Source organism: Leptopilina boulardi, unplaced genomic scaffold (assembly GCF_019393585.1).
Source record: "Leptopilina boulardi isolate dan_hultmark-lab unplaced genomic scaffold, ZJU_Lbou_2.1 LbouV2_399, whole genome shotgun sequence".
Classification (NCBI taxonomy): domain Eukaryota; kingdom Metazoa; phylum Arthropoda; class Insecta; order Hymenoptera; family Figitidae; genus Leptopilina; species Leptopilina boulardi.
The window spans coordinates 1,896,346-1,920,566 of NW_026137972.1; the positions used below are offsets into that span (position 1 = coordinate 1,896,346).

The window sequence follows — 24,221 nt, forward strand, 5'->3', positions numbered from 1 at the left end:
ACAAGTTGAGTAGAAAATAAATAAAATAATTTTTTTTATGTTTCTTCTTTCTACGTAGGTTGAATGCAGTAATGGTCAAATTGGTTACGGAAGAAGAAAAAGACGTTCGGTAAAATCGTCAAAAACACAAAATCAATTGTACGAAGTGACAATGTCAACATTTGTAAAAGTTGGCGAGGATAGTGTGGAATATTCGGAATTTATTGTTAAGGGACGTAGTAATAATAATCGAACTGAAGAGGAACAACCAGTCATTACTGAAGAGGTTAGGGAAAAATTTCAATACAAAGTCTCAGAGATGACAACTAATGGCTCGAGAATGGAAAATATGATAAATCTTACATTTGTTCTCGTTTGTCTTTATTCGATTTTGTTAATATAGAAATAATGAAAAAAAACACACATCAATCCCAATAGCATCCGGATATTCAGGATATCCGAGGATATCCCAAAGACGTCCTAGAGATATCTTAATTTCAGGATGTCTAGGATGTTCGTGGGATAACATGAAATATCCGTTGCTATTAGGAAAAACTAAGAATAATATAAGTGGGACGTTGTTGATTTAAAAAAAAATTAAAAATGTGTCTGCGAGGGATATAGAAAAAACTGTAAGAGTTAAATCACATAAAAAGAGAGTGCATTGTCAAATTTTGTAACAACCTCTACAGCATGGGATATTTAAGGATATCCCTAAGACATCATCAGGATATCCATTTACTTGCGGCAGTTTGGATATCCCTAGGATATATTTAGGATATCCTAGGACATCCTCAAGATATCTATTTGATGGTGGCAGTTTGAATATCCCCAGAATATACTTAGGATATCTAAGGACATCCTCGGGATATCCAAACCGCCAAAAAACAAGTGGATATCTTCATGATGTCTTAGGGATATCCTACAATATCCGGTGCTGTGAGTAAATTCTAACAACATCGGGATATTCCTGATGTTATCCCAGGGATATCCTAAAATATCCAATGGTGTGAGGGGCGAATCTGTGATTTAATTCTTACTTTCTCACTAGGCTCACGATAATATTACAATATTTAGAAAATTCTTAAACAATATATGAACGTCCTACGAAATTAAGCCTCTTATGTGATACTAAAACTTTAAAAGCCAACAATTTTTTTTTCTAGCGAATCGATTTTTCCCCATATCCATTATCTCAAAGCACCGGATATTTGAGAATATCCAACGGACGTCCTTGGGATATCCATTGGCTTACGGTGGTTAGGATATCCGTCGAATGTCCCAGTGACATGCTACGGGTAACTAAACCGCTAAAGACTGTTGGATGTCTCTTTGATATCCACAAGATATCCTGAAATATCCACTGCTGTAAGGGTTTATTTAATGATTGATATAGGGAAAATTCGAATTTTTTTTTCACCATGTCGCGATTGCCAAAAATTTTCGTACATGAAAAAAAGGAACGAAAAAAAACCCAAACAACAATGGATATTTTAGGATATCTTATTGGCGTCTTAGGGATATTAGAAAATTAGGAAATCTGCAGGACGTCTTCAGAAGATCCACGGATATCTCTAGGGCGTCAGTAGGATATTCCGAATATCCGAATGCTGTTAGGGTTTTTGGCCTCTGCGAGAATGGAGAAAACCTAGTCGTAATATCAGGCGACTTAAATTTAACGTAAAATTTACGTAAAATGATGCCGTTAAAATTTAACTCAACAAGAACAAAACAGGGTATTAAAAAATATTTATCTCACAGCGCCGGATATTTAAGGATATACCTGGGACATCCTAAGAATGTCTAGTTTCTTTTGGCGGTTTGGATATCCTTAGGATATTTTAAGGATTTCACAGAGATATCCAAACTTCCACAAGCAAATGAATATCCTGAGGATGTTCTAAAGATATCCTTAATTATCCGGTGATGTGTACGTCTCTATGCAAATTTAATATTTTAATCCCCAAAAGCATCCGGATATCCCAGATATCCTATGGACGTTCTATGAATATCATTTGGTCGGAAAAATTATAATATCTCTATGATTTTCAAAGGATAACCGAGGGATATCCTAATTTTCCCGTAACATATGATAACCCCAGGATGTCCGTAGGTTAAATTTAAATATCCGCATACTATAATGGATATTATCCCAACTAAAAATGTAAGGGGAATTAAGTAAAGAAAAAATTATTTAAAATTTACAAAACAATTTGATTAAAATTTCTTAGAATATCTTGTTTTCTTCTTGAACGACATTAACCTGTAAAGTAACTCGACTTACTCGCATAAGTATATAGACGAAGCGCCGATATGGATTCGCTCAATTACTTGTAATAATTCCATCGTAATTTGTATATATGTTATAATTTCGCTTAGATTATTTAAATTTTAGAAATAAATTATAAACGTCGAATAGTATACATAAAAAATTTCTTTATAACAGAAATATTCGGGATATTCCTGGGAAGTCTCAGGGATATCTTTTGACTTTTAGCGATTTGGATATCCTAGGTATATCCATTAATATCAGTAGGATATCTCTAGGATATCCAATGCGCCAATAATCAAAAGATATCCCAGAGACGTTCCAGCGATATCCTATGGATATCAATAGACGTTAGGATATTCTTAGGATATCTAAACCTATATCTTTTAACTTTTGGATATCCCAGTGATATTCTATTGATGTCAATGGATATCCCTAAGATATTTAAACCGATGCTTTTGACCGGTTTGAATATCCCTAGGACATCCTTTGATATCCCTAGGATATCTAAACCGTCAAAAATAAAAAAAATCCATAAGATATCCTGGGAATATCCTGAAAATTACTGTGTTATAAAGATTGCAATAGAAATGAGATTTCTAACGAATTTACGAAATATATAATATGTTCCAAAAAAATAAATCGAAGCTTGTGCTTCTGATCACTCGAGAGAACATCAAAGATATTTTGCATATTTATAATATTGCTTGTAAACGTAATTATAAGGGCAAAAATAAAAGCAAAAAAAAAGAGAAACTACTGTCTTCCGTTATAAAAAATGTATATTTCTGGAATGTTTCCAACATCGAGTAAAAAAACAAATATATATAAATCTTTGTCCAAACATGTAACAAAGTAACAGGCGTCGCACTTATAGATGCGAAAAAAATATATAAAAATTATATATTATTATTATTATTATTAAAAAAATAATATTTCATTTTGTTCTTATTATTTACATTCTAAAAATGCCAAATTTCGTGTCTGGTATTGGAGCGTTGAGAGCGGCGGAGAGACTTAGTGCCAAAACTGTTCTTGTATCCACTGGATCAATCACTCCATCATCCCAGAGTCTAAAAAAATTATTTTATTATTCGCGTAACAAAGAGGATATTCATGATATCCTTGGGATGTTTTAGGAATATCCATTCGCTTCCGGCGGTTTGGATATTCTATGGATATCCAGATGATATTCTAGGATATCTTGGGGATGTCCAAACCGCCGGAATCAAATAAATATCTAGTGCTGTGAGGGTTAAATAATTCTAATAACATCCGGATGTTCAGGATGTCTTACGAACATCCTAAGAATATTATTTTGTCAATGGAAATTAGGATATCCTTAGGATTTCCGTAGAACATCCACGGATATCACTAGGACATTTTGAAGGATATTCTAATTTCCCGAGACAAAATGATATTCGTAGGACGTCCATGGGATATCCTGAAGTATCTTTCGCACGTAATAGAAGTATTCGGAAATTAGAATATCCCGAGAATTTTTTAAGAACATCCAGGGATATTCTTGAAGCATCTTAAGAATAAAGTATTAAAAAATTATTACCTTGCACTAGAGTAATAAGGACTACTTTCTTCCTCGAATTTTTGAATAATTGGAAGTTTAATAGCGTCTTCTTCCTCCTGTGTCCACTGTAAAAAAAATACAATATTTTTTACATGACGTGGTGAATCACCTGAATTTTTCATTTTGGAATATCGTAGAGATATTACAAGGACATCCATAGATAACTATAGGATATCTCTAAGATATCCAAACATCAACTAATATTACAGGATTTCCTATGGATGCTCTAGGAATATCATTCGGTCCGGAGAAATTAGGATATCCCTGAGATGTCCTACATAAATCCTAGGAATATCATCTGATAACACAGGGATATTACCTCACATCACCGGATATTTGAAGATATTCTTGAGACATCCGAGGGATATTCATTTGTTTCCGGTGGTTTGGACGTCCCTTGGATACCATGAGGATGTCCCACGATATCCTAATTATATCCCAGCGATGTCCAAACTACTGCAAGCAAATAGATATCCTGAGGATATACCAAGAATATCCTTAAATATCCTGTTCTGTGAGGATTCAGGATATTCCTGAGACATCCTAGGGATATCTTTTGATGTTTGATGGTTTGTTATCCTAGGGATATCCCAGAGACATCCATGAATATCCATAGAATATCCAACCATCAAATGTTAAAGGATATTTCTAGGACTTCCCATGGATATCTTGAATATCCCTGTATAATTAGGGACCTAATTTCCCCGGACAAAAAAATATTTCAAGAACGTCCGTAGGAGATACTAAATATCTGGATGCTGTTATTATTATTATTAATATTATCGCACCTCTTTTCCCTCTCTGAGCCGTTGATCCTTTTTAACCTGAACCAAAACTCCCGCAGCTTGTTCACCACCCATCACTGCAATTTTTGCATTTGGCCAACAATAAAGAAATCTCGGTGAATACGATCTCCCGCACATTCCATAATTACCAGCTCCATACGATCCACCAATAATAACAGTAATTTTTGGAACTTGAGCGCAAGCAACTGCTGTCACCATTTTTGCTCCATTTTTTGCTATTCCACCAATTTCAGCGTCACGACCCACCATAAAACCTATGGAGACATTTCACGAATAACGTCACACATCACATTGAAGAAAAAATATTTACGAAAGAGACACACAGAGAGTGCAAGTGAGATAAAAAAAAATAATTTCCCCTTACCGGTTATGTTCTGCAAGAAAATAAGTGGAATTTTTCTTTGTGCACAAAGTTCAACAAAATGTGCACCTTTAAGTGCACTCTCTGAAAAGAGTACACCATTATTAGCGACAAATCCCACTTGATAGCCATGAATTCTTGCAAATCCAGTGACCAATGTCTGACCATATTCCGATTTAAATTCATGAAATTCAGATGCGTCAACAATTCTTGCAATTACTTCTTTAACATCAAATGGACGTTTAAGATTAGCGCCAACAATACCATAAATCTCATCCACATTGTGTAATGGTAATTCAATATTTTGTTCTGGTTTTAGTGAAATATTTCCCTCACGATTTAAATTCTTTACAATTCGACGTGCAAGATGAAGTGCATGAGTGTCATCAACTGCCAAATGATCCGTTACCCCTGAGTTTCTGTTGAGAAAAAATATTGTTAAATTAGGTTCTTGGAATTAAATTTCAAGCAAAAAAACAAAAATAAAATCATGTTTACCCCCACAGCATCGGATATTTCAGGATATCCTTGGAACATCCTTAAAATATCGGTTTGCTTGCGGCATGTTGGATAAAGATAGCCTAAGGATATTCTAGGATATTCAAATATATCTTTATGTTATCCTAGGATATCATCGGCGAAAGCAAATGGATATCAATAGAATGTTTCTGGGATATCCTCAAATATCCAGTGCTGTAAGGGTACTTGCACACTCTACCCTTACAGCATTCGGATATTAAGAATGTCCCACTGACAATGTAGAGCATAATCCATTCCAGGACAGGATATTTAAGGATATCCCTGAGACATCCTGTAAATATCAATTTGCTTCCGGCTGTTGGATATCCCTAGGATATCCAGGTGATTTCCTAGAACCTCCCCAGGATATCATAGGGATATCCAAACCGCCTAAATTAAATAGATATCCCTAGGATGTCCTAGAAATATCCTTAAATATCCAGTGCTGTGAGGGTTTTTTTAAACATTCAAGGGGGATATCATTTGCTCTGAAGAAATTAGAATATTTATTTGATGTTCCAAGGAAAATCATAGATGTTCTAAGGATATCCCTAGGATGTCCCAGGGATATCCGTGGATGTGTTATAGAAATCCGAGGGATATTCTAATTTCCATAGAATCAAATCCTAACAACGACCACTTATAACATAAAGATACACCATATATCCCTAGGACATCCTATTCATGTATTTTGACGACATTATTTATATCCTACGGACGTCCGAGGGATATCCATAAGCTTTTGGCAGTTTGGATATCCATTGATATCCATCCCTAAAAGCAACGGATATTTCCTGATATCCTACGGACGTCCTAGACCTATCCGGAAATTATGATGTCTGTAGGACATCCTCCGGATATATATATAGATATCCTGAGGATATCCTACGTCTATCCAAACCGCCAAAATTTGTTAGACGTCCCTAGGATATCCGCAGGATATCATGAAACATCCGGTGCTGTGAAGGGAAATGGTAGGTTCAAAATTTAAATATCACTAGTTTGTCCCAATGATGTTCGAGGACGTCCTACGGATATCCTAAGCATATTATAATATCTCCAAAATATATCCTTACAACAACGAACATTTCAGGATATCGTACGGACGTTTTATCAGAAAATTAGGATATCTGTAAACCGTTTTTAGGATAATCTTATGGATATTTTAATTTTTTGATATCCCTAGGATGAGCCGTACGATATCCTGAATATCCGCGTGTATCTTTATATCCTGAATCTCTTAATGCTGTTAGGGAGTGATATCCCTTTCCTCATGTGTTGTGATGGTTAGAATATATCGAAATAACCGTCTCTCATAACACAGAGTGATATTCAGGATATCCTTTCGACGTTTTAGAAATATTTTTCGACTTTTAGCGATATGATTATCATAAGGAACTTTCATTAATATCCATTCTTAATAACAATAGATATTTTAGGATATCCTATATCGTCCTAGGCATATTTGGAAATTAAAATACATCCTAGGGATATCTATTTAATTCCGGCGGATATCCATAAAGCGTCCTAGTGATATCCGTGGATGTTCTACGGAAATCCTTGAGATATCCTAATTTCCACGGACAAAATGATATCCTTAGGACGTTCGTAGAACATCCTGAATATCCGGATGTTATTAAGACTATTTTAACCCTCACAGCACCGGATATTTGATGATATTTAAATATCCGGTACCGTGAGGAATATCTATAAGACGTTTTCACAATATCTTAGGGACATCCTGTGAATATCCTAATTTCCGGATATCTTTAGGACGGCTGTAGGATATCCTGATTATTCGCATTTTGTTATAAATAGGATATCCATGTGATATCCAAACCACAGAAAGTCAAAAGATATCTGTAGGTTATCCCCAATATCCCTGTATAATGAGGAGTTAATGTGTGGGTTTTTCTCTTTTTATTACTGTACCGACAATGAAGTGATGCTCCACCTAAATCCTCGGCTGTTACTTCTTCTCCGGTCGATGCCTTAACGAGAGGTGGACCAGCAAGAAAAATTGTTCCCTGCCTATCGACAATTATATTCTCATCTGACATTGCCGGCACGTATGCACCTCCTGTAATTTTTTTTCTGTTTTGTTTCTTTTATATTCTTATTAAATCGTTTTAAACATCTTTTTTTCATTTTCAACAATTTTAAAATCTACTTTTAAAAAAAAAATTATTAAATTTTTTTTTTTTTGTTTTATTTTTTATTTATTGCATTTTATATAATTTATTTTCATTAAATTTTTAAAAAAAAGGCCCGTGAAGGGAAAAATTGTTTTGTTTTATTTTTAAATTCTAGTTTTAATTTTAGTTGGGAATTTCGGAATTGTTGTGTGAGTTTATATATAAGGAAGAATTTTTGAAGTGAACAAACCTGCCGTGCAACTGCCCATCACAACAGCAATTTGAGCGATTCCTGCAGCGCTCATGTTTGCCTGATTGTAAAAACTTCTACCAAAGTGCATTTTATCTGGAAAGACATCTGCCTGTCGAGGCAAATTAGCTCCACCGCTGTCCACTAGATATAAACATGGTAGCCTATTTTCTTGAGCAATTTCTTGAGCACGCAACTGCTTTTTCACTGTCATAGGATAATAAGTCCCTCCTTTAACTGTCGCGTCATTTGCTATTATCATACATTCAGTACTGAAATAAAAAGAAAATGCACTCATTTTTTTTTAATTATTATACACATGTTTACTTACAGAGGTTGAAAATTATTTAATCTAAAATTTAAAAAAAAAAACAATTATTTTTTCTTTATTTGTAAACGAAAAAGAAAGAAATATTGAAAACGTCTTATTATGAGAAAATTATTAATTTTATGATTTATGTTTTTTTTTGGATAAAAATTTTTTTTCAATGTCAATTAATGGGGAATAGAAAATTATTGTTATTATATTTAATTATATATAATATTTATACATTTATTCTGTCTAGATTGAAGCTAGTGGATATTGTTTTTTCTTATGAAAATTATTTTCTTACATTCGTTTCTTCCCTCATAGCACCTGATATTTAAGGATATCCCTAGGACATCATATGGATATTCATTTGCTTCTGGCGGTTTGGATATCCCTAGGATATCCTGAGAATAGCCTAGGATATCATAAGTATATCCCAGGGATATCCAAACTGACGCAAACAAATGAATATCCTGAGGATATTCCAGAGATATCTTTAAATATCCGGTGCTGTGTGGACATTCATGCATTCAATATTCCTTCCCTAACAGCATCCGGATATTTAGGTTGTCTTACGGATGTACCAAGAATATAATTTTGTCCAGGGATATTCCTACTCGGATATTCAGGTTATCCTCTGGACATCTTTAAAACATCCGACGGTTTTTGGCTGTTTGGATAATGGTAAGAAGTCCTCAGGATATCCACTGATGTCCCTGGGATATTCGACGGATATCCTAACAGCTAGAAGCCGATGGATGTCTTTAAAATAACCTGAAACATCCCGTGATGCGAGGGTTAGGACTTTCTTAGTACATGTACGAACACCCCTGGGATATCATAGGGATATACAAGTTTTCCTTGAGCAAATGATATCCCTACAACATCGGTAAGACATCTTGAATATCCGGATGACCATAAGGCTTTTCAATCCTTTCATAAACCACAATATCTTTTCTTCGTCTCTCTCAGCACCAGATATTTAAGGATATCTCTAAGACATCAGAATATTTTTCCCTGTTCCAGTTTGGTTATCCCTAGGATATATTTACAATATTTTTAGGACATCCTCATGATATCCTTAAAATTTGCATAGGATATCTACGAATTGACGTAGGACATCAGTGGATATCTTAGGGATATCCTAATTTTTTCGGAACTAATAATATCCTTAGAACTTCCGTAGGATATCCTAAATATCCGGATGCTGTAAGTGAAGGGTTTTATCCTCTCAAAGAGCATATGCAGTCATAAATTTCAAAAAAAAATTTTTTTTTTTTAAATACAAAAATTTAAAATTACCCTTCAACTCTTCCTATTCCAGTGATAATTCCTGCCGCTGGTACATCTTCATTTTCATGCATCTCATAGCAAGCTAATTGGGAAAATTCAAGAAATGGAGAATTTTTATCGAGTAGAATGTTTATTCTATCGCGCGGTAATAATTTCCCTTTGCTTACATGCTTCTCCCTTGCCTTACGTCCCCCTCCCTCGACAATTTTTTCCGTTGTCGCCTTCAATTGATCAACCAATATTTTCATTTGTGCATAATTTTCCTATAAACCAATATAATAATTAGATTCTTATTTATGTACATAAAAAAAAATTACAAATCTACCCTCACAACACAGAATATTTAAGGATAACCCTGGGATATCCTAGGGATATCAATTTGCTATCCGGCGGTTTGGACATTCCTAGGTTATCCGAAGAATATCCTAGGGCTATCCAAATTGTAGCAAGGAAATAGATATCCTGAGGGTGTCTCAGGGATATCCTTAAATATCCGGCGCTGTGAGGGTAATCTTTTACAGTAGCGGATATTTCATGATATCCTATGGACGTCCTAAGGATATTATTTGATTAGGGGAAAGTAGAATATCCCTAAGATGCCTCAGAGTTGTCTGTGTACGTTATGGGGATATCCTAATTTCTACGGACGAAAACCTCCCAGCACCGGACATTTAAGGATATCCCTGCGACATCCTATGGATATCTATTTGATTCCGGTAGTTTGGATATCCCGAGGATGTCCTAGGTTATCCGAAGTATATCCTAGGGATATCCAAATTGTAGCAAGGGAATAGATATCCTGAGAGTGTCTCAGGGATATCCTTAAATATCCGGTGCTGTGAGGGTAATCTTTTACAGTAGCGGATATTTCATGATATCCTATGGACGTCCTATGGATATCATTTGATTAGGGGAAAGTAGAATATCCCTAAGATTTCTGAGGGTTGTCTATGTACGTTCTAGGGATATCCTAATTTCTACGGACGAAAACCTCCCAGCACCGGATATTTAAGGATATCTTTGCGACATCCTATGGATATCCATTTGATTCCGATAGTTTGGATATTCCGAGGATGTCCTAGGTTATCCGAAGTATATCCTAGGGATATCCAAATTGTAGCAAGGAAATAGATATCCTGAGGGTGTCTCAGGGATATCCTTAAATATCCGGTGCTGTGAGGGTAATCTTTTACAGTAACGGATATTTCATGATATCCTATGGACGTCCTAAGGATATCATTTGATTAGGGGAAAGTAGAATATCCCTAAGATTTCTTTTTACATTTCAAAACTTTTTTTTACACATTTGATAATTTACTTTTCTAATATGAGAGAACGATAAAATTTTTATAAACAATTAAATATCCACATCTGTAAAAAAAACAGAAAAATAAAAAAAATTATATTGTAAAGTAAATTTCAATATATTTTGTTAATTGAAAAATTTCACTTTTGTTTATTCCCTTTTGAACTTTGGAGGAAAAAATGTTATAATGATAAGAGTCTGGGGGACAAAATTCGCGAATTGATAAGAGTTTAATCGACAGCAAAACGTATAGCGAAATAGTCTAGATCGAAAACATCAGCATATGATTAAATATAAAGTGAAACAGTGTGTGAAAATAATAATAAACAACACTTCCAAACTGCAATTTGGTAAATTTATTTTCTTTTAATTTTACAAAATCTTTGCAAAAAATTATTAATTAAAATTATTGCGAATTTAATTTTAATATGAATCATTTCTTACATAGATATATATACTTGATATAAAAATATAACTCACAGATATATTTTATTTACCAAAAAATTCTACTCTTAAATATGTAAAAAAAAATTTTAATTAATAAAATTAATTAATTAATCAATATTCAATTAATTGTTTAATTAACATTAATATTAATTAATAATTTTTCTAATTTAAAACAAAGTGAAGTGTTTTTTAAAATTTTTTTATTACTTTCAAGATATGAAAAAATAGAAATTAGAAATTAGTAATTAGAAAAAAGTAAACTCTTTCAAACACAGAAATTTTTTTAAAAATAAATAAATTAAAAAAAATAAATATAAAATATAGTGGAAATTAATTTTTGTTACATTAGAAAAAATTATTTATCAGAGGCAAAAGATAGTTTCCGATATCACTCTCTTACTTTTCTGTAGAAAGGGAAGTATATGCACAGGAACTTCATCTAATACACAATCAGCAGTCGGTAGAAACTTTTTAAATTATTCATAAACTAACATTGATAAAATTAAGTTTCATTAAAATATATAAAAAAAAAAGTAGAAAAAAAATCTTTTTTTCTAAAAATGTAGAAAAAAGAAAAATTAAAAATTAAAAAAATTATAATTAAAAATAAAATAATAATTTCCCGCATGATAATAGAGGATTCTAACCTGATAAGTTGAAGAATTTGTATCTTGTTGAGTGCCAATAACAGAAATATTGTGATAAAGTTTTCCTCTTAAAATTGTTAGATTATTAACACTAAGCCCACAATAACGTAAACTTCGAAACATTATTAATTTAACAATTTAAAAACAAACAAACAAACAAACAACAGTCACTAAAACTAAAACAACAACAGAGGAGAATAGTAAAAATATATAAACTATAGTAAAAGAATAAATCTGTTAGATATACAAGACACATGCATGCAACTCGAGAGTTCTACAATTAGTGTTATCCCCACGTCACAGATTTTTTATAATATTTTTACGTTGGCACTGTGCGGTAAATACGATAAGTCCCGTTAAGAGATATTAGACGAAATTTGTTCATTTGCAACGAATGAAATCGATTCTTGATCTTTTGTATCCCCTTAAAAGTGGGGAATAAATTAGAATTCAAAATTATTTTCAAAGTTCAAAAATATACATATGAATGATTCTCCACGTAGTGTACAATTTAGTTATTGCTTATATTGTTAAGAATTTTTTTTTCACAATTTTAAAAATTAAATTATAATTTTCAAAGTTAGTATTCAAAAATAAAATATCCGTGCTGGATATTTTAATTAATACCTACTCTACAATCGCTTATATTTTAATATTGCTAAAAGTTAGTTGTAAAAAAATTATATTTACTATAAATTTTAATTGTTTATATAATTTTTTAACTACTTAATTTTTATAATATAAAAATATAAAGCGATTGTATTAAAATAAGCCCTTGTTTATTAAAATTAAATAAAAATTGTGATTTTTAGAAATGAGAGCTGAGAGAAAAAACATTAAAATGTTAAAAAAAATATAATAATTATTTAAAAAATGTCTTTTGACATAAATGATGTTTTTTTAACATGTCATGTATGTAGTATCCCTAATAACACAAGATATCTTGGGATATATTGATAATATCCCGCAGATATCCTAGGGATGTCCTATGGATATCAAAAGGATCTCTTAAGGATATCCAAAAAATAGGCGGTTTGGATATCCTTTGGATATCCCAGGGATATCTGAGGATATCCTATGGATATTTGAGGATATCCACAGGATATCTTCTGGATATCTCTATAGACTTTCATAAATATCCTCCAGATATCCCATAGATATCGTCAGGATATTCCACAGATATCATCAGGATATCCCATAGATATCGTCAGGATATCCCACAGATATTTTCAGGATATTCTCAGTATATCCTCTGGATGTCAAGAAGATATTCTCAAGATACAGTTTTTAAAGTCATTATGAGACTATACGAGTGAGAATATTCTGTGAATTAAATTTTATATAAATAAAATAAAATCCAACTTGTTTTTCGAGAAAGTTGTTTAATTTGAAAAATTATTAACTAATTTTTTTCTCATTCGTGATTGATTCCTTTATTCATATGCTTAATATTGTCAGAAAATAAATTGGGTTTAAACAATATAAATTCTTCCCCGCAAATAACGAATAACTATTAATATTAATAATACATTAAGTGCATGAGTTTATTTAAAAACTTTGAAAAATGCGTTTCAAATCTTCATTTAAAATAAATTAGAAGCTCATAAGATTTTTGTTTTTATTATATTATTATTATTCATTATATTAGCTTAACAATTTTAACCTTTAAAAATATATGTTGAGATATTAAATATCCCGTGAATATCCTAAGAATATCCCATCGGACATCCTAAGGATATCCCATGGATATCCTGCGATATAATATCCAATTGATATTTTGTGGATGTCTTAGGGATATCCTGTGGATATCCTATGGATGTCCTGTTGATGTCCCACAGACCGGCGGTTTGGATATCCTAGAGATATCCTATGGATATCCCAAAATATCCTGGGGACCTTTCTAGGATATCGACCATTGATATGGATATCCTATGGATATCCTAGGGATATCCTTTTGTTATGAGGGATTATTATAATAATTGTTATTATTATTAAAAGGTAAAGTTTATATCATAATCAATTTATTTATAAATCTGATAAAAAAATTTTTTTGTATTTCACATTTATAATAAATTTTCAGTTTCTGAAAAGGACGGCTGTGTCGTTGAAACGTAAAAATTTTTTTTATTTTTTTATTTCATTTTATTATTTCTTTTCTTTATTTTTTATTTTTATCATTTTGACTCGAAGTGATCGACATCATCATTTTTATTATTATTATTATTATTATTATTATTATTATTATTATTATTATTATTATTATTTTAAAGAAGGGTAAAGTGGAAATCTGCTACACCAAGGAGGGAAAACAACTCCAAGAATTATTTAATTTTATTATTATTATTATTAATTATAAAATTAGCTAATAATATTTAAAAAGAAGTTCTCAAATAATTATTTAATTGAAATAATAAATAAATATTATTTTATTCTTAATTTTTTCAAAAATTAGGCAACAAGGAAAATAATTAGACTGCCATCTAGAGTGTAAAACGCGCGGTAACCGTTTTACCGATAATATATAACCTGTTTTCACAAACAAAATGATATTATTTTCTTTTTTACATGTATTTTAAATATACGAAACGATATATAAGTTGGTAATATTAAAATTATATATTTTAAATATTTTTAAAATAATTTCTCACAATTTTTTTTTATATATTAGCAATATGTTGTGTAAAGAATAACTTTAATGTAAAATTTTTGGAAATTTTTTTTAAATTATCTGCAAACCGCATGATTTTTCAATTCAGGGCACCTCAAAAATGTAAAGATTTCATGGAATTAGAAAAAGTCAATTTTTGACTATAATTAAAAAAAACTTATGATATGAGAATGTAAAAATGCAAAAATCAATCATTGAATAGTTGATTTATTATTCAATTCAATAGCAATTTTTATTTATTTTTTTTTATTTATTGAATTATTCTTCGCCTCATGAATTGTTTTGATCTGAAAAATTCATATTGAAAATTACCAAAGAAATTTTTCAACTTATTCGCAGAATTTCAATTTTTCATATAGAATGAGAATTTTTTTAAAGAAAATTTTACAGCAGACGACGCAAACATTGCACACTATACACAATTTAATCCTTCAGAGTTTCATCCATATATATATATATATATATATATATATATATATAGTTTTTAGAATAGAGAAGTTGTGTACAATAAAATGCGCGCATGCTTAGTTAATTTTAGGTACATTTTGTTGAATGACAACAATAGCAGAAGCCTTACCAAGTATATATCGAAAACAAGTTATATTCTTTGTATATGTGAAATTTTTATATAGTTTTTCTACGCAGTTTAATTTATCTTTATCTAATTTATATTTATTTTCTTTATAATTAGGTTTATTCAGAATAATATAAAAAAAAAAATTATCAATTATGCCGGATTTGTCAGTAATTACACATTATCCTTTAAAGGTGAGTGAGTTAATATTTGTTTTTGAATATTCGACTCATACACATGTTTCAAATATATATATTTTTTTAATTATCCAATACATATTTAGAAATTTTAAATAACTCATTTTAAAATTAGTTTTAAAAAACGCAGTTTAAAAAATGTAACGATTTTCATACAACAATTTATAGTTTTTCTATTTCATATTCAAATGACGATGTAAATTCTGTTTAAAAAAAATTGTATCATATTAAAAAAAAAGAAATATTTATAATTATAATAGTTTTAAAATTAATTATTTGTCTTTTAATTTAAATATTTTCGAAAAAAATAAAATTTTTTGGATTAATTAACAATACTGAAATCAAAATTTATTTATTGATTCAAATAATCGGTTACTTGACTATTATTAAATAAATATTTATTTGAAGCAAATAATTTTTATATTTTAATTAAATAAACTGTTTTTGAACCAATAATTTCTGTATTTGAAATAAATGCAGGTTATTTAATTCAAATAATAATTATTTGCTCCAAATAAATATTTATTTGAGAATAGTCAAGTAACCGATTATTTAAATCAAATAAATTTTTTTTTCACTGTATTATTTAATATTAATTATAAATTATAATGTTGATATTAATTATTAATATTAAAAAACAATATCAAAGGCGAAAAATTTAATATAAATTTATAAATGTAATTTTTAATTTTCAGATCATTTTTGCTATCCACTTCTTCCTCGTCTCATGGTAGGAGTTATTAATTTTAATATCAAAAATTAATATTTTTTAAATTATACATTTAATTTAAAATCTCTTGAAGTTTTCTTTATGATTTATTTTTATTTATTTATTTAATTACTAAGAAGAATTAGAAAAAAATATTACCTTCTCATATAATGAGAATATAATTAAATCAATTTTTTCTTCAAAAATGTTAAATTTTATTTGCAGTAAATTTTATTTACATTATCGTTAAAATAATTTTTTTTTAAACAAATACAAATAATAATATCTTAAATAAAAATTAATAATTTATTATATTTATGTTAATTTGATTTTATTTTAATTTTACATCTTTCATTCAAATATTTATTTTTTATTATCCATAGTCAAACTATATAATTATTTACACTTAGAATAACTTAATAACTTCAAATTTATTTATAAATTTACATAGAAATTTGGATTCTTTAAAAATCAGTAAAAATTTTCCTTTAAATTATTTTTATTTAATTTTTCTGATTTGTTAAAATTGTTAAAGAGAAAAATAATATATTTTCAAAATTCAAAATGGCGGAGATATTTTCGAAGTTTAACGAATTTCATTCAAATTTTACATTTTTCAATGTTCTAATTTAATAATTAATAAATAATTAATTAATAATCAATTAACTAATTAATAATTAATTAATAATCAAATAACTAATTAATAATTAATTAAAAATCAAATAACTAATTAATAATTAATTAATAATCAATTAACTAATCAATAATTAATTAATAAAAAATAATAATTTTATTTAACCAAAAGAAATTTTTTTCATTTTCAGGGGCCTCCAAGGATTCTATTCCCAATCGATGATATTTTACAATGTTCTTTTTTTTATTTGTCTTCTCTGGGCCATTCACAATACCGAAACAGATGAATCTCTACAATTCGTAAGTATTATTTTTCATAATTATAGAAAAAAATTTTAATATTAAATGTCATTTTGCGAAAACCACATTTAAAGTTTCAATTTAATTTTCTATTCAGAAGAATTTTTTTTTGATTTTACAATGAGTCGTCAATTTCTGAACCATATAACAATAAAAATTTACAGATAGATGTCAAAAGGATCTCTTAAGAATATCCAAAAAATCGTCGATTTGGATATCCATTGGATATCCCATGGATATCTGAGGATATCCACAGGATATCTTCTGGATATCTCTATAGACTTTCATAAATGTCCTCCAGATATCCCATAGATATCGTCAGGATATCCCACAGATATCATCAGAATATCCCATAGATATCGTCAGGATATCCCACAGATATTTTTAGGATATTCTCAGTATATTTTCTGGATGTCAAGAAGATATTCTCAGGATACTGTTTTTAAAGTCATTATGAGACTACGAGTGAGAATATTCTGTGAATTAAATTTTATATAAATAAAATAAAATGCAACTTGTTTTTCGAGAAAGTTGTTTAATTTGAAAAATTATTAACTAATTTTTTTTCTCATTCGTGATTCATTCCTTTATTTATATGCTTAATATTGTCAAAAAATAAATTGGCTTTAAACAATATAAATTCTTCCCCACAAATAACGAATAACTATTAATATTAATTATACATTAAGTGCATGAGTTTATTTAAAAACTTTGAAAAATGCGTTTCAAATCTTCATTTAAAATAAATTAGAAGCTCATAAGATTTTTGTTTTTATTATATTATTATTCATTATATTAGCTTAACAATTTTAACCTTTAAAAATATATGTTGAGATATTAAATATCCCGTGAATATCCTAAGAATATCCCACGGACATCCTGAGGATATCCCATGGATATCCTGCGATATAATATCCAATAGATATTTTGTGGATGTCTTAGGGATATCCTGTGGATATCCTATGGATGTCCTGTTGATGTCCCACAGACCGGCGGTTTGGATATCCTATGGATATCCCAAGATATCTTAGGGTCCATTCTAGGATATCGACCATTGATATGGATATCCTATGGATATCCTAGGGATATCCATTTGTTATGAGGGTAGCTTTTGAATATTTTTTATATTTTAATATATTAGTTTGACATATTCTTAGTAATTTTCTAAGTTTTTTGTTGCAACTAATTCGATACAAAAGAATAAATTAGCTTTAAAGATTAATAATTATAAATTTTTTATTTTAACCTAAAAATTCACATTTTATTCTGCAAAATTAATACCTTTTTTGCAAGTCCTGCTGTTGTGGTAATTTTTTTCTTAAAGAATAATATAACCTTAAATTTCTAAGTCATAATATTAAAATTTAAATAACTCATGAATTTTAAAGTAAAAACACACAATTTTTGGTTTTTATTTTTCACAATTAAATACGTCGGGTCCAGCAGACCCGCTGTGCCATTTACGTTCGAAATGTGGCAGTTAAGGGTTAAGAAAAAATTATTAATTAATGAAATTACTATATAATTATTTATTGGAAAATTTTTTCTCATTTTAGGCATTATTCATTAACGTACTTTCCATATTATTTGACGTGGTGATGTTAGTTGTTAATTTTCCAAGTGGTAAGTTTAAAAAAAAATGTTTTAAAACTAATAATTTAATTTGGTGGAAGAATTAACAAAAGAGAAATTTATTTAATTTGCTTAAGAAGATGTATCTATTTGATGGAACAAACTTACAGACTCCTATGGAAAATTCTGCGCAGTAGGAATTATTTTTAATACTTGTGCACGAGTTTTTACTTCAATATTTCTTCTACGAATTGGTAGAGCAAGAGGTGGAACTTTAGCCATGATGTTTCCTACTGATCCTGCTATGGGTATTAAAAAAATTTCATTTTTTTTTAAATTAATTTAAATTTAAATTAGATTTATTTTAAATTAAATACATTTTTTACCATACGCAAATAATATTTAAAAAAAACTTTTTTTTAAGGTTTTGGAAGACAGGATTACGAAGACATATCAAATCCAATGCCTAATAATTCAGATTTCGTTGGAATTTAAAGAAAGTAAGTAACGTTGCAGAGAGAAAGTTTTTTTTTCAAAATAAAACAAAAAATTAACAACGAATATATTTCAAAATCAAAAAAAAAATACTCAAAATTTTATTTTTTTAAAATTCGTAACAAAGAGGTCTATTTTGTAAAATATACACACCTGTTTGTTAAATTAAATTTTTAAATCATATTAATTATTTTAAAAGAAAAGAAAATTTGTTAAATAGAAAAATGTTTAGAAATATTGGAAAAGAAATTTTTTTAAACAAAAACAGTCACTAATATTACTCTATATAATAGTTAGTATTTATAAGATTTAAATTACGTTAATTAATAAAATAAATTAATTATGTTATCGTAGAGAAATTGTTCTCTAAAAATAAAAGTCATTTATATATAGAAAGCATCAAAAAGACAGTTGCTTATCATAGATTTAATAATGTTATACTATTTATTATAGTTTGTATTAATAATATAATAATTCTAGTTTGTATAATTTTCATTGATCAAGCGAATGATATATTATTATTAAATATTAAGAAATGCCATTACTATTCACATAATTGTAAATTTTAATTTAAAAAAAAATGTTTGCGATATTTTATAAAATGCACTACGTTTTTATGCTTTATTTTAAAAGCTTATTTATAATGCATTTTTAATTATTTTGAAATAAAATTTGTAATACAAATAGAATTTTGTGAAAAAAAATAATAAAAAATGATATGTACATTTATTTATTTTGCTGTCTTCTCTTTTTTCAAAAAAATTAATTTATACTTTATTTAAAGGAACAAAAATTTTATTTAGGAAAAAATATTTTTAAATTAAAAAATTAATATCTTTGTTTAACGCCGATAGTGGTCTGAAAACCTCGAATATGTAAAGAGGCAAACACCTAGCGACCAAGGGATAAAAAATTACAAAGAATGAATACTTTTAGGGTTTCCTACTCTCAAGCTCAGTGCCTTTAGAGGATCGAAGAGGAGATCACCAAGATGGTAAAGTCTTGCAAAGTCCAGAAGAATGGCAACATGACTATTAAGGACGCGGACAGACTTAAGACTCTTCAGGATCTTGTCATTGAGGCGAAGACAAAGAACATCCTAGCTGATAATGGAGATAGGAACCTTGGTGCTATAGGAAATGCTGAGATGAATCGAGACCAAGGAGGACTGACGCCGAGGCAAAGAAGAAGCAAGAGGAGGCACCTCTTGTCAAAATGATTGCAAAGGTTACGGTAGCACCGAATTCTAAGCTAACCAGTAAGAAAAAAGCGACGATTGGATCTACAATGGTGATCCGAGTCGCAGCAGGAACAACGTATGCAGACATACTGAGCAAACTTTGGAGGGAAGTGAATCCGAACATCAGTCACACGCAGGTCGTTGGTGCAAGGCTACAAGAAAGGGAGATCTTCTGATCAAAATCGGAGGAGACTCCAATAAGGAGGAATTTACTGCTGAGGTCACCAAAGTGGTTGGAAACATGGGGAAGGTTCAGACTGTGGATCAACAGGTTACACTGGAGATCCGCGACCTGGATTGCCTTACTCAGAAAGAAGAGGTCCAACAGTCTTTGTCGGAAGTCCTCCAGAAGCCAGGAAGCAGAAATGTGACGGTCCTAGGATCCAACCGACGAGGAATGAATCTCGCAGTTACAGTTACCGACCCAGAGGAGGCGGACAGGCTGGAGAAATTGGGACGCATTAGAATTGGCTTTATGAGTTGTTCAATAAAAAAGAAGGTTGATGGTTAGGTACCACCGGCGCCTTGCGTACGACCACAATGGAAGAGTTTGTAACGCAGCGGACAGATCGACTGCGTGCTTCAAGTGCGGTGAAGTTGATCATAAGTTTGCAAACTGCAGCAGAAGCCCAAGTTGTTTCATATGAAGAGAAAATTATTGCAATAAGACTAAGAGTTATGCAGATTTTGCAATTCCCTCGTAAAGAAAATATAAAAAAACTAATCAATAAAAGAACAAATCGTAATTTCATGTAAAAATTAAAGGTTATGATAAATATATATAATAATATATTATAATATATTATAATTATAAAGTTGATATGTAACATTGTTACAAAAAGCTAAACTTCAAAAACCTATATATATATATATTATTTGTTTATCACAAAAAATATAACTGTTAAAAATACAAAATATAATATTCAATGTTAACAACTTGAAAATAACGAGTTTCAAATAGATAAAATTAAAAAATAAAAGTATTGCGTAATTAGGCGAGTAATTAAGTCAAGAGTATAAAAAAGCAGGGAACAATTCTTTTTTTCAATATATTCTTTAAATTTCCAAGTTATAATTTTTAAAATTCAATCATGAAAGTTTTATCAACTTGTTTGGTAGCAGCAGTTTTAGTTATTTGCTGGGCTACATTAGGAGAGGCTAAAGTAACACAAAGTAAGTGAGAAATGGTTATAAAAATTTTCCATTGAAAGAAAATAAAAATTTATTTCTGTTATTATTTTATTAGTTAAACGTAAAATGTCGGAAACAGGACGTGGAGCAGTCGGATATGGAGTTTAGCGTGTAAGTATTTACATTAAAAATATTTTTAAGTTTGAAATAAAAATTTACCAAATTTGTTTTTATTAAAATAACCCTGGCTGATTAGGAATTACTTACTAACACTGTGCAACAGAATTTCATTTTTCTTTATTTCTGAGACCGCATAAGGTGATTCTTATAGGATTTTCGACGCTGAACACGAATCCGTAATCAGAATTGCTCCATCACCCTACGTCTTCGAGAAATTTGACCTTGAAAATTGAAAAAATGCTGTTTTTAGGGTACTTTTTGATTTTTTATTACGGTACCAAAATTTTTTCCGAGGTTTTCATGATATGCATATGAAAGCTGATATCCTCCTTAACATTTTCCAATTTTGATCTTTAAAAAATATCTTTTTTTGGATGAGTTATCCTCATTTGAAATTCGCGTTGCAACGTGAATCGGGATCACAGTGCAGGAGGCGTATAAAAAATGGTCCAAAATTCAAATGTATTTTAAATGGTCTGATACTTGTTACTCGGGGGTTTTCGGGGTCGCTGATTACGAATTCGATGTCCGTTTTTGAAAATTCAAAATGGCGGATCTACTATGGCGGACGACTTTTTCTAAACTCGATCGAAATGGCCTGTAACTTGTTACTCGTGGGTTTTTGGGGTCGCTGATTACGAATTCGATGTCCGTTTTTGAAAATTCAAAATGGCGGATCTACTATGGCGGACGACTTTTTCTAAACTCGATCGGAATGGCCTGTAACTTGTTACTCGGGGGTTTGTGGGGTCGCTGATTACGAATTCGAGGTGACTCGTGAAGCTCTGGTTTTTTCTCTGTCTCTCTTTAACAGTCTGGGCTTACTGCTTTGCCTGCCCCGAATTCGTAATCAGCGACCCCAAAAACCCCCGAGTAACAAGTTACAGGCCATTTCGATCGAGTTTAGAAAAAGTCGTCCGCCATAGTAGATCCGCCATTTTGAATTTTCAAAAACGGACATCGAATTCGTAATCAGCGACCCCGAAAACCCCCGAGTAACAAGTATCAGACCATTTAAAATACATTTGAATTTTGGACCATTTTTTATACGCCTCCTGCACTGTGATCCCGATTCACGTTGCAACGCGAATTTCAAATGAGGATAACTCATCCAAAAAAAGATATTTTTTAAAGATCAAAATTGGAAAATGTTAAGGAGGATATCAGCTTTCATATGCATATCATGAAAACCTCGGAAAAAATTTTGGTACCGTAATAAAAAATCAAAAAGTACCCTAAAAACGGCATTTTTCAATTTTCAAGGTCAAATTTCTCGAAAACCTAGGGTGATGGAGCAATTCTGTTTACGGATTCGTGTTCAGCTTCGAAAAACCTATAAGAATCACCCTATGCGGTCTCAGAAATAAAAATGCTGTTGCACTGTGTAATTAAAGTTTAATTTAACATAATTCATCAAATCAACTAAATATTAACTAATTTTGTATCATTTTTTCAACATAAATAAAAAATTATTTTTCTGTTTTTAAAACTTATTTTTCTCTGTTGTAACACACTAATGCCATTTTTACAATAATTATTTATATTTAAAAATTTTTAAAGTTATAAAAAATTTTTGTAGTGTTCTACTTTTTAATTTTTAACGATAATTTTAAAGATGGATTCTAACATTGACTAGTTGCAATGTAATATTATTTTAAATATTCAGGTATTATTATTATTTAGTGTTTTAATTTATGTGTTTAATTTTGTGTATTTATTAATTTGGTGTTTTGTTTAATAAATTAGCCTGAAAAAGATAGTAAACCAAACCATCGAAACGTCGCAACTTGACAAAATAACATAAATCTGTTTTATGTGTTTTCTTTACTTTCCATTGATCGAATTTTACTTCTTATCAAAATGTTAATTTGTAATAAAAATTTTGTTTAAAATTTATATTTAATACTTCATGTCAATAACTTTTTCATTTTAGGTAAAGATGAGTCGTCTTATTAAAAATGGAACTTAAATTTCATAAAGAGGACACAATTTCTTCAACAGTTAATTGTGTATAATTATTTAAATGAATAAAATAATTTAATTAAATTTATTACTTATTTCATCATATTTCCAAACATCAGTTATTATTTAAATATAAGTTGAAATCTATTCTGATTTTAAACATCAAAATCATGGTTTTCAGATTTTGTTAAATTTTTTTTTAATTTCTGATTGTCACTTTTTTATTAAATTGATTAAAATCCTAATAAAAATAATTTACTCCAATTTTAAATATAGTAAATTTTTATAATTAGAACGTGGGTCAAGACTTATTCCGGTGAATGGTAAACTTTCGTAATACCTCAAGAGGATATATGCCTAATATTAATTCATATATCAAGTATGTCAAACATATATGCAAATAATTGTATAAATTTTAATTTCAGGAAAATATAAATTGAGGTTTTATATGGAATGTATATTATTTTTATCAGTATTGTATTCAAACTTGTTTCGCTATATTTTATTAATTCTTAAGGAATTAAAACACTGTAGGAGGCTGAAATTTAACGTTTTTTTTGCTATTTTTTCGTGGAAGGAGAAATAGGAAGATAATTAAGTAAGATAAATAAAATAAACGAAGACATTCGGACCAAATGTTATAAATATATTTC

The 24,221-nt window shown here is 29.7% G+C and overlaps 3 protein-coding genes and 1 long non-coding RNA gene across 6 annotated transcripts in view; 3 read left to right on the plus strand and 1 right to left on the minus strand.

The window, feature by feature from the left end:
* LOC127288923 (uncharacterized) overlaps window positions 1-3,188 on the plus strand; it is a 48,368-nt gene extending 45,180 nt beyond the window's left edge. The window contains exon 7 of the mRNA XM_051316630.1: window positions 59-3,188. Within this exon, the coding sequence (XP_051172587.1) occupies window positions 59-382 (324 nt within the window). The 3' untranslated portion in view covers window positions 383-3,188. The remainder of the gene's footprint in view (window positions 1-58) is intronic.
* LOC127288922 (methylcrotonoyl-CoA carboxylase beta chain, mitochondrial) lies at window positions 3,013-12,209 on the minus strand. The gene is made up of 8 exons (XM_051316628.1): window positions 11,908-12,209; window positions 9,517-9,770; window positions 7,905-8,176; window positions 7,452-7,599; window positions 5,004-5,419; window positions 4,622-4,893; window positions 3,813-3,898; window positions 3,013-3,321 (listed from the first exon to the last, which is right to left on the minus strand). Exons 1-8 carry the CDS (start codon window positions 12,028-12,030, stop codon window positions 3,204-3,206), a joined length of 1,689 nt encoding a protein of 562 aa, XP_051172585.1. The 5' UTR covers window positions 12,031-12,209; the 3' UTR covers window positions 3,013-3,203.
* On the plus strand, window positions 11,046-19,784 carry LOC127288924 (uncharacterized). 3 transcript variants are annotated; one of them, XM_051316633.1, is made up of 7 exons: window positions 11,046-11,163; window positions 15,267-15,343; window positions 16,042-16,076; window positions 16,880-16,988; window positions 18,545-18,611; window positions 18,731-18,868; window positions 18,985-19,784. In XM_051316633.1, the coding sequence occupies exons 2-7, from the start codon at window positions 15,305-15,307 to the stop codon at window positions 19,053-19,055; spliced, it is 459 nt and encodes a 152-aa protein (XP_051172590.1). In that variant the 5' UTR covers window positions 11,046-11,163; window positions 15,267-15,304; the 3' UTR covers window positions 19,056-19,784. The 3 variants fall into 3 exon arrangements, with proteins under 3 accessions (XP_051172590.1, XP_051172589.1, XP_051172588.1); XM_051316632.1 differs by lacking the exon at window positions 11,046-11,163 and adding an exon at window positions 15,062-15,155; XM_051316631.1 differs by lacking the exon at window positions 11,046-11,163 and having other exon boundaries at window positions 15,162-15,343.
* A 1,516-nt stretch (window positions 19,785-21,300) lies between these two features.
* On the plus strand, window positions 21,301-23,652 carry LOC127288921 (uncharacterized). The gene is made up of 3 exons (XR_007844112.1): window positions 21,301-21,468; window positions 21,542-21,597; window positions 23,540-23,652. It is a non-coding gene; the product is annotated as an uncharacterized LOC127288921 (long non-coding RNA).
* Window positions 23,653-24,221: the final 569 nt, after the last annotated feature.